At 50.3% G+C, this 14,863-nt stretch overlaps 1 protein-coding gene across 5 annotated transcripts in view; it reads left to right on the forward strand.

Annotated features, from left to right (window-relative positions):
- Positions 1 to 395: 395 nt before the first annotated feature.
- Positions 396 to 14,863, forward strand: part of HEG1 (heart development protein with EGF like domains 1) — a 64,155-nt gene continuing 49,687 nt past the window's right edge. For 4 of the 5 annotated variants that reach the window (XM_064156695.1, XM_064156700.1, XM_064156712.1 and 1 more), the window contains exon 1: positions 396 to 876. In XM_064156695.1, coding sequence (XP_064012765.1) covers positions 708 to 876 — 169 coding nt within the window. In that variant the 5' untranslated portion in view covers positions 396 to 707. Of the gene's footprint in view, positions 1,166 to 14,863 lie in introns of all 5 variants that reach the window. The other variant, XM_064156706.1, reaches the window with a different exon arrangement.

Raw genomic sequence — 14,863 nt, forward strand, 5'->3', positions numbered from 1 at the left:
CCCCCTCACCTCCGCCGCGCCGGGGGCCTGCCATGCTGGCCGGGGGAGCGCTGCCCTTGGGAGCAAAGCGGCTTCGTGCGGGGGGTGGCCATGCCGGGAGCTGGGGGCCGCTGAGCGGGGCGCAGGACTTGCGCGCTGCCTGCAATTAAGCGCGCTAAGGCTGCGGCACCGGGGCACTTCCTCGGCGGCTGCGGGGTGGGGGTAAAGGGGTTTCCTGCTCGACCGACGCCGCTGGGAGCTGCAGCAGGAAGAATAAAGTAAAAGTAAAAATAAATAATAACAAGGACGAGGGCGCTGCACACAGCCGCCGGAGGGAGCGGGCGACCCGACGGCTGTGCGGGGCGGGAGGGGGCGGCCGCTCGGGGCTGTGCCGGGCCAGGGCGGGCCGTGCCGAGCCGGGCCGAGCCGAGCGGAGCCGCGGCTGGGTGATGTCAGGCTCGAGGAGGAGCCTCCGCCTCCTGCCCTTTTACTTTCGGGCGCCGGCACTTGGCCGCAGGCTGCAGCTGCTGTCGGCCGTCCCTCCCTGCCCCTCCTTGCCCTCTCCGCTATGGGCACCTCGCAGTTTTAAGAGCGGGGCGGCCGCCCTCTGCGCCGCCCCGCGGGGGGGCGGGGGGGGCACTGTGAATTAATTAAAAATCGCTATTTACGTGGTTATTCATTGCCCCGCTCTGGGCATGTGAGCAACCACCGCCCCCCACCCCAGCGCCATGCCGGCAGCCTGCACCCTGCTGCTGCTGCTGCTGCTGGGGCTGGTCCCGCCGGCCGGGTCATTGCCCCTTGCTTCCCCACGGCGTCTTCCTCCTCCTCCTCCTCCGTCCCGAAGCCGCTTCGGCCGCTCTTGCTCGCCTCCCGCCGCGGGACACGCCGGCAGCCCGGGTGAGTGGGGATGGACGTGGGATTCGCTTGCGGTGCGGCAGAGAGTGCGGGGAGATCCCACGCCACAGGGGAGCCCGCGCGACGTGGGACCCATCCGCGCTTTCCACCGCACCACGGCCGAGGGTTGCTGAGCATCGTGGCATCACCCGGAGCTGCATTCCCTCCCGAGCCACTCTCCCTTGGCGAGCCTATCGTGGTACAGGCAAGAGCTTTGATGGGTGAAGGTTCGGGATAGTAATCCTAGGTGGGAAACCGTAAACACAGTGCAGCTGCACGGACTGACCCGAAGGTGGGTGATAGGAACTTCACAGAGGAACTTGAGGAAGGCACTGGTGGGTACGAGGGGCATGACTGATGAGTCCACTCGCCACAGTGCTTCTTCCCAGAAGGGAAATTGTTGGCTCCTGTAGGTGGTCTTCAGGGTCTGAGCTGCCTCCTGCTCATCTCCGGACATGCTCTCATGTCATCTTAGGTGCTAACTGACATCCAGGTGTGGGGACAGATGTCATCAGCTCTCTATAAATATCCCCTCTCTCTTTCTCTCTCTGCATCGCCTACAGACTGTCAGATTACTCATGTATAAAGTAAAAAATTTCCTTCCGTGCCACATCTACAGTGTTGTTATCAGGAGCTTGGTGCCTCACAAATGATGATGAATTTGGTTTCAGCACAGGAAAAACCATACTTTTCCTGGAACAAGTGGGGCTCATTTCAAGTGTCACCCACTAAACTGCTGCACTTACTTGCTGAAGTCACATGGCTGTAAGGATGACTAATTCTTGATGAGTTTGGAAAGCACTGAATATCTGCAGGTGGTATGAGAAAATCCAGTATGTCAAATTAGTCCCAGGTAGGTTTTAAGTAGGTTTCAGGATTGATTCCCAGTCTGAGCTGGACCATCATTTCTCATCCTTTAATTTCTGATGTGGAGAGAGTATTGTGCTTTGGTACTTGGGGTTAAGTTTAATTTTATAGAGCTATGCAGTTTCAGGAAGTGTGACAAAACTACATTTATAACACTTTAGTTTTCTTCACCGTACCAAGGTGTGCCTAGACGAAATGAGTAATTGGGGATATCGACTGGAGCGTACCCTGCAGTGGGTCAGAAAGCTCCCAGCTAACAGTGTTTATGTGGGAGCAGCTTGGTGACTAGGGTATTGCACCGAAATGAAGGAGATTTGGGCCTGTTCCCACTCAGCCGCTGCTTTGTGGGAGACAGAAATACTGGTTTACCTGCTAACAACCGCTGTCAAGATAAAACCTGCAATCTGCCAGCCAAGTGCTCACCTTTTATTTGATGAGAGCTACGCAAATTCCTCGGTGGACAGAAAAAAAAAATACTTAATTTCATCTCGGCTTTCGATCTGGCATCTTTTCCTGTGACCTTGATGACTCCTGAGAGGCAGTGGAGGAATGCATTTCCTTTGTTAAGAGTCTGAAAAGCTCCAGCTATCTGTCTATGTGCTGGAAAAGCCATTTGTCTGGCTACCAGCCTCTGGCTACCCGGCTCAGCAGCAGAGGCTTTGCTCCACGCAGTCCCTGCTTGGCAGCTACAGGTGCTCGTGAATCGTGTCAGCCCCATCCAGAAAGAATGGGGGACACTTCGTGAAGGAGTGGTAAATAGCACAGCAGTAGCCTGCTTCCAAGCAAACAGCATTATGAATTATGCTGGCTCTTGACAGCCACAATTCACTTGCTGTTAGCTACAGTTCTATGCTTGTCAGTCAAGGGAATTGTTTGGTGTTATGGGAGTGGACTGAGGGGATCTCCCGAACTCAACTCTCAGGTTGAGCTGTAGATGCTTGGTAGATGTTGAGAAATCCTTGTTGTCTTTCTCACTGATGCTCCGGCCATTCTGAGATGTTTTTCACTTCTAAAACTGTTTGCTTGAAGCAGGGCAAGGAGTGTTTCTTGGGAACCCATCACCCCAGCACTACGTGGAAATGAAGATTACATCTCTGTTTGAAATGAGTCTGAGGTTAGGCAGCAAAAGCCCTTTCTTAGGCAGGGCTTAGGGAGCAGATGGTGAAGCAGGGGGTGTAGAAATGGGGCTTTTGAGTCTCACAAAGGATGGGGTGGGAGTGGGGCCGGATCTGGGCTGCCTTGCAGAGCCTCGCTGCCTTCCTAGCCTGCCTGTGCCTCAGCCTGCATCTGCTGCCCCTCCCTGCCAAACCCACCCTGGGCTTGTCTGGTGAAGAACTGAGGACAGATGGCTTTCGTGTGTTGTTTAAAGTACAGGCTGAACCGAGAGAGAGGAACATAGGAAAAAAAATAGGTGAAGTAGGAAGAGAGAAAGCTGGTGGCAGCAGAGTTAAAGCATTGTCAAAGCCCTCTGTGAAATTCCTCCTGGCAGCTATATTACATGGGCGCAGGGCAAGCCAAAGGACTCAGTCTGCCACCAGCCTAGAGCAGGCAGGGGTTCTTTTACAAGCTCTGTCCTCCTGCAGGGCTCCTTATGTTAGGTTTCCCATCCGTAAAATGGGAATAATTCCAGTGACACCATGGGGATAGCAGAGGTGGCACCAAGCCCCTGACAAAGTCATTGTGGCTGGCATCTCACCCCGTTTCTGCAATGTCCCTTCCCCTTTCACTTCTGACCCATGCCAGTGCCCTGCCATGCTGCACAGCACAGCATGGGGCTGCCAGCAATGGGCTTGTCCTGAGAAGTTGATCTGCTTTTCTGCCATCTGTGTCCGGCCTTCTGTCTGTTCTCCCTCTCTCCTGTGCCAGCTGCCGCCTTTCTTTGCAGCTTCCCCAGTGGGAGTCCTGGAAATAAGGTGTGAAATCACCCGAGAAGGAATCAGCTTAGCTCTCAGCAGAGATTTAGGCTGGCTGCTAGGTGAAACTTCCCAACTCTGAGAGGGGCAGAACATCCTACATATATATATATATATATATAAAAAAATAATTTTCCCCCCTTAATTTTCTGTCTTTGAAACTTTCTGTATGTGGAAGGAACAATGCAGGAATGAGAGGGAAGGAGACGATGAAGATACCTGTTTGTACAGAGCATGGTGTTGCCTCCAAACCTGTCTCCAATTTCACCGGGCAGTTTTCGTGGCTCCAGAGGGGCAGAAGCCTGTTTCCCTGCGCAGTCATGCCTACAACTACCTGAAGGGGCATTGTAGCCAGGTGGGGGGTGGCCTCTTCTCCCAGGCAACCAGCAACAGAACAAGGGGACACAGTCTCAAGTTGTGCCAGGGTAGGTATAGGCTGGATATTAGGAAGAAGTTCTTCACAGAGAGAGTGATTTGCCATTGGAATGGGCTGCCCAGGGAGGTGGTGGAGGCACCGTCCCTGGGGGTCTTCAAGAGAAGACTGGATGAGGCACTTAGTGCCATGGTCTAGTTGATTGGTTAGGGCTGGGTGCTAGGTTGGACTGGATGATCTTGGAGGTCTCTTCCAACCTGCTTGATTCTATGATTCTATGCAGAGAGGTGTAAAATGATGATGATGTTCAGCTTCCATAGGATTTTAGATGACTGTGAGTGTTGCAGGAAGGATACTTCCTTCCCCTGTGTCGTGGAGTCAAGGAAAGATTGCCTTGTATGTCTCCTCATTGCTACAGGCTTTTCTTGGGCATCTTTGCTGCTCCTCTCTTTGAGCTGTAAGTGGATTTGGTTAGTGTACTGCAAATGTGAAGTCCCTGGAGCTGTATAGATTTAACTCTTCTCCTTCAGGGCATGTAATTTAAATCAAAAAACAACCAAACAAACCCAAATCAACCAACCAAAACCCCAAACAAACAAACAAACCCCACATAAAACAGCCCAAGCCCAAAAAACCGGAAGGACAAAAGTGTGTTTCAGAGAAGGGAGGGGATGAGAGATCCTGTCCATTCTCCATCCTGAGCCCTTGAAGGTAATGAGGGTTGTGTATTGATCGACTAGTTCACGTCAGTCTGTGGGAGCACTTTGCACGGTATTTAAGTGGTAAATGAATGCAGAGAGACTTGTGCAAGCTGACTGGTGGGGGGAGCACATGCTGCTGCTGCCTATTGGCTTACCCCTGTGTGCCCCCTGAATGTGCTGCCTATTGGCTTACCCCTGTGTGCCCCACGAATGTGCTGCCTGTTGGCTTACCCCTGTGTGCCCCGTGAATGTGCTGCCTTTTGGCTTACCCCTGTGTGCCCCACGAATGTGCTGCCTATTGGCTTACCCCTGTGTGCCCCACGAATGTGCTGCCTGTTGGCTTACCCCTGTGTGCCCCGTGAATGTGCTGCCTTTTGGCTTACCCCTGTGTGCCCCACGAATGTGCTGCCTTTTGGCTTACCCCTGTGTGCCCCGTGAATGTGCTGCCTATTGGTTTACCCCTGTGTGCCACATAAATGTGCTGCCTATTGGCTTACCCCTGTGTGCCCCGTGAATGTGCTGCCTATTGGTTTACCCCTGTGTGCCCCACGAATGTGCTGCCTATTGGCTTACCCCTGTGTGCCCCGTGAATGTGCTGCCTATTGGCTTACCCCTGTGTGCCACATAAATGTGCTGCCTATTGGCTTACCCCTGTGTGCCCCATGAATGTGCTGCCTATTGGTTTACCCTTGTGTGCCCCACGAATGTGCTGCCTATTGGCTTACCCCTGTGTGCCCCGTGAATGTGCTGCCTATTGGCTTACCCCTGTGTGCCCCGTGAATGTGCTGCCTATTGGCTTACCCCTGTGTGCCCCCTGAATGTGCTGCCTATTGGCTTACCCCTGTGTGCCCCGTGAATGTGCTGCCGATTGGCTTACCCCTGTGTACCCCGTGAATGTGCTGCCGATTGGCTTACCCCTGTGTGCCCCATGAATATGCTGCCTATTGGTTTACCCCTGTGTGCCCCACGAATGTGCTGCCTATTGGCTTACCCCTGTGTGCCCCGTGAATGTGCTGCCGATTGGCTTACCCCTGTGTGCCCCACGAATGTGCTGCCTATTGGCTTACCCCTGTGTGCCCCGTGAATGTGCTGCCTGTTGGTTTATACCTGTGTGCCCCATGAATGTGCTGCCTATTGGTTTATACCTGTGTGCCCCATGGATGTGCTGCCTATTGGCTTACCCCTGTGTGCCCCATGAATGTGCTGCCTGTTGGTTTACACCTGTGTGCCCTGTGAATATGCTCAGCTGTGACCAGAGCACACTGGGTAGTGCCTGGTCTTGTGCTATCTGCAAAGTTCAATTTCCCAGTACCAAACCACCAGCACCAGGCTGTGCCTGCTCAGCAGCCGTTCGCAGCATGCTCTGCTGCAGGAGTTGTCACCACTTCAGAGGAGTAACTTGATTTGCTTTATTTTTGCTTGTGACTGGGAAGACAAGGGAGATGGGTGGCTCCTGCCGTGTTGGCAGGGGCTGATGTCAGCCTTGCTGGTGTAGGAGTGCTCTCCTCAGGGATTTTTCCCAATATCCAAACTTGCATATACTGCTAAGCTTAGGAGGAGCATGCGTTTTCTGGGGCAACTTGCTTCCTTCACTTGTACTTGGTTTTGGGCTGGAAGTAAGAAATTCTCCATGACTGAGTTTCCAAGCTGTTGTGCATGCTGCCTTCATTCTCCCTGTCCTGTTCATCTTCAGGGGCTATGTCACAGCAACTGAGTGCTGTGTGGAGAGTAATGGCTCCATCACCGTTGCATGTCTTGGAAGTGGCAGAGGATTGTGGTCATTTAGCAGAGGGGATGTAGTACCAGGCCAGAAAGGCATTTGGTATGGGTGAGGTGGTAGTGTAAAACTCAATTGAATGCTGCCATGGCTGGAACTGTGCCTGTGCATCTGAAATATAAAGCTGCTTCTTTAAACATGCACTGCTTCAGGCAATCCTGCACAAGGGCTTTTGGGAGGTATCTAGGCAATAGGAGCAGGGGATTTGGTCTGTCTTATAAGCTGCCAAAGTGGGCACTGAGCTGTCCTTTGGATGAAAGCAGAGACCAAAGCCTGGCCAGCTGTAGATGCGTGCTGGCTGGTTGGCTGCCTGCTTGGGTGCTGCTCAGGCTTCAGGGCTGCTGCAGGAGTTGCTGCTGGCCCCACTCACTGCACCTGTGGCTGTACAAGAGTGGTCTGAGGCCTAGGTAGGATCAGTCTGGTTGAGATGTTATTATTTATGAAGCATAAGGAACTATTCCAACTAACAAGTTAATCAAGCCAATAGAGGTGGTCAGCATAGCAACGGTGTTTCAGTGCTGTAGCGTAGAGATGAAGTCTGCAGCTCCTCTGCAGTCATTGCTGGAAGGACCCACTGACTGGTGCTGTGGGTTTCCTATCAGTGGTAGCTATGTACCATTGCCAAAACAGGGATAGATACAGATGCTAGGGTTCAGCCGTGGCTGAGCCTGCTGCCTTCTTTTCAGCACAAAGATGCTGTTGTTCTGCCTGTGTTTGTGCTGCTAGAGGGAAGCAGGAGGAGACATGGCATGCTGCACCTGGTCCAGCTGCCCCTGCCATGCTTTGGGGTGCTCATGGCAGGGCTACCACCTCTTAAATACCCTGAGGGGATTTTCTGGAGGTGGATGGATCATAGATAGCAGGTGTAAAACACTCTAGATTCTGACTTTGCTCCCCCCCCCATTTTCAAGACCATTTCTCCAGTGTGTGGGGTGAGGCAGAGGGTCAGGCTGTCTCTGTGTAGACAAACAGCACCGCTCCCATCAGGGCTGGTCCATTTGGGCATGCATGAAGCTCCTCTGGAAAGAGGCATGGCCAGATCCTGGCACCTCTTTTGTCTTTCTGCTGTTACAATGGTGCAGGGAAGCTTCTGGGGCAGTTTGACCAGCCAGAGGGTCAGAAGGTGTTCCAACTGAATTAAAGCTTGGTTGTTCATAATATTTCCCTGATAAATGCTGCTAAAAATCCATAGTCTGTAGCTCATGAGTAAGCTTGTCTCAAGGCCTTAATATACCACAGGCCCTGTTATTTACATTCAATTGAAGATGTAGGTCATGCAATATGTTTTTTTTTTCTCTTTCTTCATCAGCTGAGTGTCAAAGGCAGAATCCAAATTCCAGTGGCAGTAGCCTTGATTACAAATTCAAATTTTAACTTCCCTGAGCTGTTTTGTGACATCTGCATTGTAATTTGCTGTTTCTGTAAATACTAGAGGTTTGTTTGCTGGGATGTTCATCCAGAGCAGCTGCAGGAGGTCTACAAGCACAGGCTCGGTGAAAGAATTAAGTCTGTGGGTGTTGAACAGGAGAAAATGGTTTTGTCACATCTGGCCACCCATCCCTCTCTACCCTTTTCTGCTTGCATACAGCTGATGTGTCTACACCCATCAGCATATATTTTTGAATGCCCAGGTGTCACACCATAACATCCTCCTGCTTCAGCAAGGGTCACGGCTCATTTATGGCTCTTTGATTATGCAGAGTTCACATTCATCTTTTCAGGCTGAAATCATTCGTGTCCGAGGACAAGGAGAGAACTTTCCCACCCAAAAGGGAAATGATGTTGCATTGCTGAGCAGCCAGCCCAAGTAATAATATAATCTTAGAAAAATGCAGTTCCCTTGAGTAAAGGAAGCTTTGTAAACTTCAGCTCCTCCAAGCTGTTAGCAGTGCTGTTGCCTGTGTTATAGAAATGCTGTTGTCAGACCTGCTTTCTTGAAGTGCTTAGGAGAAAAAGAGAGGCAAAGGAGAATAAGAACCAGCTCCTGCTTAAAAGGATGATCTCTTGTAGGATCTGAATACTGTGAGGCTTATAACAGAGATTTTAGGATCTGGAGTCACATCCCTTCATTGCTGTTAATTTGATTTTTATCTCAGCTGGGTGTTGAGTGGTGTAATGGCCACCCCTGGTCCCAGAGAGCTTGGAAGAAGAGCTAGGCTGAATGTAGTGACCAACTAGAGGAAGGTAAATCTATGCAAGGTTTCCACTAACTGGGGTGCTGAGGCCAAAAGTCTGGTTGTGTAAAACCCAGGGGAGGAGAAGGCTAATTTTTAGAGTTGGCAGTGTTTGGGCAAACCCATGCAAGGGAAAGAGAGAGACAGGAGGAATTTACTCTGTGAGCAGTACTTGTGGTTTGTTATCTTCGCACCACAGGGTGGGTGGTGGTAGTGTGTGTCGTGGGCTCTGTGAGTGCTGACTATGTATGGGTCCCACAGCCAGGGCATGGGCTGAACCACAAGTGCTCTCCTTCCTCTCTGTGCAGCAGCCCCCTAAGCCAGACATTCACTAGAGTCTTCTCTAGCAAAGTCCTGGTCTTTAGAAAACCTGTAGGAACTTAGTGTCTTGGATGTCTCTGCCTTTCAGGCAATGCAGGAGGACAGACAATGCTGTCTCAGGAGCTTCATCTCTTCAAAAACCAGTAGAAAATGCATGAGATGTAAAAATAGACTTTAAAAAGTGCTCAAGATGCAAACCCCAGCATGTTTTCTATAAGCAAGATGTTTGTAGGAAATCTACAAGCTGTGGCTGCTCCCAGTCCCTTCCATGGCTTTAGTGAAGGTATTTGCTGTTTGTCCTCTGTGCAGGCAGAGCTGTTGAGGAGGGTTATATCTGCTTCTGCATCCTCTGTGCCCTTGACTTGGAGCAGTGTGATAAATAGTTTTGCAGTTGGTTACTTAAGCATATCCCAAGCTGCAGTTTGCATCTCAGCTGTGGGTGAGGGAGCCCTGCTGCCAAAAGTCAAGATCTGTGTCAAGAGTCTCCAAGGGTCTGGTTGTTTTTCCTTAAAACCCCAACTCCTGGAGTTGTTGTTACAGGGGGAGAAAAAGAGCCTCTGTCGAGATGGTAGATGAAACTCCTTGAGTACATGAGCTGCAAATCCAGGAGTCACTCAAGAAGTCCAGGTTGGCTGTGTTCAAAGATACTAGTAGCTCAGAGCTGATCTCCAGCAGCTTTTGAGTGCAGACAGAGAGGCTGTTTCAGACACTTTTGCTTTGGGAAGTCTCTGCCTGAGTGTCTGCAGAAGTGCAATCATCATAGTCTTTTGCTTGGCTAGGAAAAGGGAGGGTGCACAAAGAAGTGCAGAGCAACACAGCTGGTAAATTGGGTGCAAACCCAGTTGTCTCCTCTCCAGCTGTCTGAATACCTTGTGCAAAAGCTGTGACCTTGGCGGATTGACTCTCCTACGGGAGAAGGGAGCTCCGCCTGCCTTTTCGTTCTTTACAAGGACACAAAGCTATGAGAACTTCTTAAAGCTGCTTTTGCAGCATCCTGACTGTGATCCGGCCAGTGTAAGCCGTTTGAGGGTGACCGTGTCACTTGCAGTGATCTGACAACCCTTCATGCACAGTCTGCATGCCTTTCTAACCCAGTGGGCTTAACAGTTGTCCCAGGAGTGCAGCCCAGGCTTCATCTCCCAGAGGACATCCTGTTGCACACACATCCAGAGAGTTTTTAATCAGCGTTTTTCAACATGCAGAGGTTTTAAAGGCCATTACAGGAACAAATCTGACCTCTTGCCTCTATAACCAGGCAGACATCACTGTCATTTCTTCTACCAGAACCACCCTCAGATTCCCTCAGGGATCTGCAGACTGTGGAGGAAACCACATGCAAGAGTTTTGGGCTGATGAGCAGCCTCCTCTAGGTTGCCTCTAGCAAAGAAAGGCTTCTTTTTTTTTTCTTGAGGAGCATGCTAAAAGGCATTTCTGCATCTGGAGTGACAAGAGGCATTTGGATCTATAGAGTGCGATTACCCACGTCACTGCTTGTTAGGATGCTGGTGTTAACACCCTTCCTCTTGTGGAAAATCTCTGAAGCCCCAAGGACTGACGTGAAACATCATGCTCTGGTGAACTTCACTGAAGCAGAGATGAATCACACTAAGATGAAGATTTGGCTTCAGTATATTATCAGAAAGATGCTTTCCATGATAGCCTCTCAGCAGGGTACTGCAGCCCACCCAGAGTGGAAGGACCTGCTTTAAGGGGAGGGGTATGCATAAGTTGAGGAGCAGAGGTTGGAATATGGATGTTTGAAGGGTACTTTTGTTTGGTTTTGTTTTTTGGCCACGCTGGAGAGAATCTCAAAATATCTCCCAAAGGATGTCAGAACATCTCCCCTTGCAGGATGTCCCCAGAAGGTGTTCATCTAATATGTCTTAAAAAAGGTACTCCACAGAAAGGTTTCACAGCTGCTCTGGATAGCTGTCCCATTATGGGTAAGAAAACACTTTCTTATCAGGGAAACTGTAGCAGCTGGTAGTTAGGCCTGCAAAGAAAGATATATCTCTCATGCAAGTGGTGGCCAGGTTTGACCCTGCATAACTTGCGAGATCTCATGGACTGACAAGTTCAGGTAATTCAGCAGTCTGAGGAGATGATGCAAAAGGTAATCCTGTGTATTGAAATAATTTCTTCCTTTGTGATGGGAGTGAATTTCCAGGGTTGGAAACATCAGCAAACCAACAGCACATGATTTGCTTTCCTTGTCAATTGGAATGAAGGACCCTGATTGTGGAGTATAATACTGCTCTTGTAACTCGGCGTTTATCTTTGTGCCGGAGCTGAGCATAATTGTATCTGTGTCTGGAGGGATGAGGAGAAGGGTTTCAGTAGCTGGTGCTCACAAAGGCATCTTTAGAAAACTCCTTACCCCTGGTAGAAGCTTGGAAGAGCTCAAAGGGAAATGCCCCAGTAGCTTTAGGCATTTGAACAGTCATCATTGTTTGATTTGGATTTAGTTACAGGGCTAACATCTAAATGTTAATTCTTTTTAGGATATTATCAGCTCTTTCAGCAAATGCAGAATGGGGCTGCAATATTAGACTGGCAGCCAAGCCTGCAGATAAAAGCCCTTTGAAAGGACGTTTCTTAGGAGGGAAACTTGATCAGAGAGTGCAGAATAATCCAGATTTTTTTTTTCAGAGGGATGTGGAACAAATACGATGCATGAAGAAAGCAAAATGAGGACCAGGAGGCATCTGACCTAAGGAAGGGGAGTACTAGCAATTCATGGCCTCTGAGAATGGTCCATACTGTGCAGAGATCCTTGTAATCTTGTTCTGCAAATTGCTGGTATGCCTGCAGGTCATATGGTACTGGGGAGGGTGCATCACTTTCTGTGTTAAGACTGAAGTTGATGGTCAGTTGATAGCAAGTGTGTGAAATGGCTCTGTGCTGGGTAATAAAAGTGGATGGGGTTTGGATGCAGATTTCTGGGTTCCAGATCCTCAGCACAGCCTCACTCAGCACACAGTGCTTGTGTGCACCAAGGTAACTTGTGACCTGACCTTGACTACTCTGCTCTCAGTGACAGCCTGGAAGGGTGACAGCCTCATCCCTGCCTTTCTTCCTCACCTGTTTCCACTGCTGGCTGAGTCAGGGGCAGCGCAGAGACCTGCAGGCAGGCAATGAAGGTGTCTTGTTAGCAGCCTCCCGGAAACCTCTACAGAAAGGCACTGGAAATGGTCAATCCCTTCCCCTCCGGTTCTCAGAAAGGAAACATGTGACTGGCAGAGGCAGCTGGAGAGCGGTGGGGGACAGCAGGAGGGGCGCCTGGACATGCTGCTCTTCTGTGGCAGTGGTGAGCAGCCGGCAGGTAGTGCTGCCTGTGCCCAGCAAGAAGGATGTCTGCTGCCATCCTGAGCATTGCCACCACTGCTTCCGGCAGCAGATCAGTGCCCTATCATCTAGGAAATGTGATTTAGATCATCATCCCTTCACAGCAGGTGGGGGAAGGGAGGGGGGGGGCCCCTATCTCTTCTGGGGATTCATTTCTTTCTGAATGGCTTTGGTTTTCACATGTTTGCTTTTTTTCTTCATCCCTTCTTAAATCTCACTGTCCCTTGCTGGAAGAGTAGAAACCACAAGAGCATCTGGAGTTCCCGCTGCCACCTTCAGCTGGGAGGGGAGAGCTAGATGTAAGGCTTGGATTGCCATAAGTTTTCTCTTGGGATGGGGTTGGATTTTGCCAGTCTACATGAAGGGAGGAATTTGGTGAACCTTGTGTCTGTGTGTCACCACGTTATGTCTGCTCTTTGGTGGCTTTGTGATCCTCCTGCATCTGAGAGAGCCCTTCGTGCCTCTGGTCTCCACCATATCCTTGAGAAGTTGCTGAGTTGCCAGGTTGCTCATCATCCCTGGTGCAGCTGCCAGCCAGCAAAGCTCTTTGGCATATGCTTAGTGTTAAGCACAGAGAATAGCTCCCTGGGGAGCCCTTCTTAAGCACATTGCTGGAGCAAAGTTCTAGTTATGACATCTAAACCATATCCCACCCTGGTGGGCAGAATCACTCACCTTCCAGGGACCTGTGGCAGTGCTTGGCTGCTCCCAGCCTGGCAGCACTCTTTCCCCTATTTCCTTATCCTTTTTCCTGGTATCTATTGCATCCTGGCCTGTATCAGGAGCAGTGTGGCCAGTAGGACAAGGGAGGTTATTCTTCCCCCATACTCAGCACTGGTCAAGCTACACCTTGAGTACTGTGTCCAGCTCTGGGCCTCTCAATTCAAGAGAGATGTTGAGGTGCTGGAATGTGCCCAGAGAAGGGCAAAAAAGCTGGTGAGGGGCCTGGAACACAAACCCTGTGAGGAGAGGCTGAGGGAGCTGGGGTTGTTTAGCCTGGAGAAGAGGAGGCTCAGGGGTGATCTCATTGCTGTCTACAACTACCTGAAGGGAGGTTGTAGCCAGGTGGGGGATGGTCTCTTCTCCCAGGCAACCAGCAACAGAACAAGGGGACACAGTCTCAAGTTGTGCCGAGGGAAGTATAGGCTGGATGTTAGGAGGAAGTTGTTGCCAGAGAGAGTGATTGGCATTGGAATAGGCTGCCCAGGGAGGTGGTGGAGTCACCATCCCTGGAGGTGTTCAGGAAAAGCCTGGATGAGGCACTTAGTGCCATGGTGTAGTTGACTGGCTAGGACTGGGTGCTGGGTTGGACTGGATGATCTTGGAGGTCTCTTCCAACCTGGTTGATTCTATGATTCTGTTGTCCCCTCCTGGCTGTGGGAAGCGCCTCCTGAGCTTAGACCACTTTGGAGCAGGGACCTGTAGTTTGGTTTCCAGAGTCTGGCATGATAATACTGCCTTGTTTTCTCCCAGGTATGCAAAGAGATGAAGTCCTTTGCTCATGGGATGAATGGGTCCTGCAGCACGTACATCTCACACCACTGGGCATTGCTTTTTGATGCATGTTGAGATTTTGTGCAGAAAAATCTGTACTTCAGACCATTGTTCTTAGTGTTTTAAACACAGTCCCAAATAACCCCAGATATCAATAGTCTGAGTTTTTTCTCTGCAGGATCCGTTCTAGTCAAATACAAGTCGCTGAGCTTATACTGGGAGTAAATAAGCCGCATGGAATGGCTTTGGTTATACATGAGGTCAGACAGAATGAGCTAATGCTCCCTTCTGGCCCTGGAATTAAACTTTTCTGAAAGAAAAAAAAGTCATCCTGCAGCTTCAAAGCTCCTAGCACGTTTCTATATGGAGAAGCTCAAACCCCACAGGGCTGTTTTCTTATATCACCAGTTTAAATGGAAGTGGGCAGCTGCTGGGGCTGCATGGTGATGGCAGAAAAGTCGTCTGATGGGTTGTGATGCCCCTTGTTGACATGCCAAGGGTAACTAATTTCTCCCTAGTAGTGGCCAGCAGGGCCAACTTCCCTGGAAGTACTGCTCCATGTGAGTTTTTACCAACTGCAAACCTTGCAGGCAATTCCTGGGTTTCAGGAACTATTCCTGTGAAAGCTTAGGAGAAAGGTTCATGCTGGAAATTAAATTTCTTGTCTACAAAAGGCAGCATCAGTGTCATCCTCCTGCTTTCCCCATCCATTTCTTTCCCCATCCATTTATTTCCCCTTAACCTCAACTGTACACACCACTATGGCTTCCCCTCAACCCACCCACCCCCCCAGCCTCCTCTTTATTTTTTTTCCCTTTCTTTTTTGCAGCCAGGATGTTTTTTCTTGCCTTTTTATTGTTCCAGTGACCTAGCAACTCCACTTTGGTGGAGCCCTGCCAGGAGACTTCCTCCCCAAGCCGTCTGGCAGTCTCCATCAGCACTGCCCTCGCATGGGAGCACAAGTTAGAATGACATGGGCTGGGTCCCCTCACGGCTTGTGCTCTGCCCTCACAAGTTCTGGGAGG

This window comes from Pogoniulus pusillus, chromosome 2, assembly GCF_015220805.1.
Source record: "Pogoniulus pusillus isolate bPogPus1 chromosome 2, bPogPus1.pri, whole genome shotgun sequence".
NCBI classification, from domain to species: domain Eukaryota; kingdom Metazoa; phylum Chordata; class Aves; order Piciformes; family Lybiidae; genus Pogoniulus; species Pogoniulus pusillus.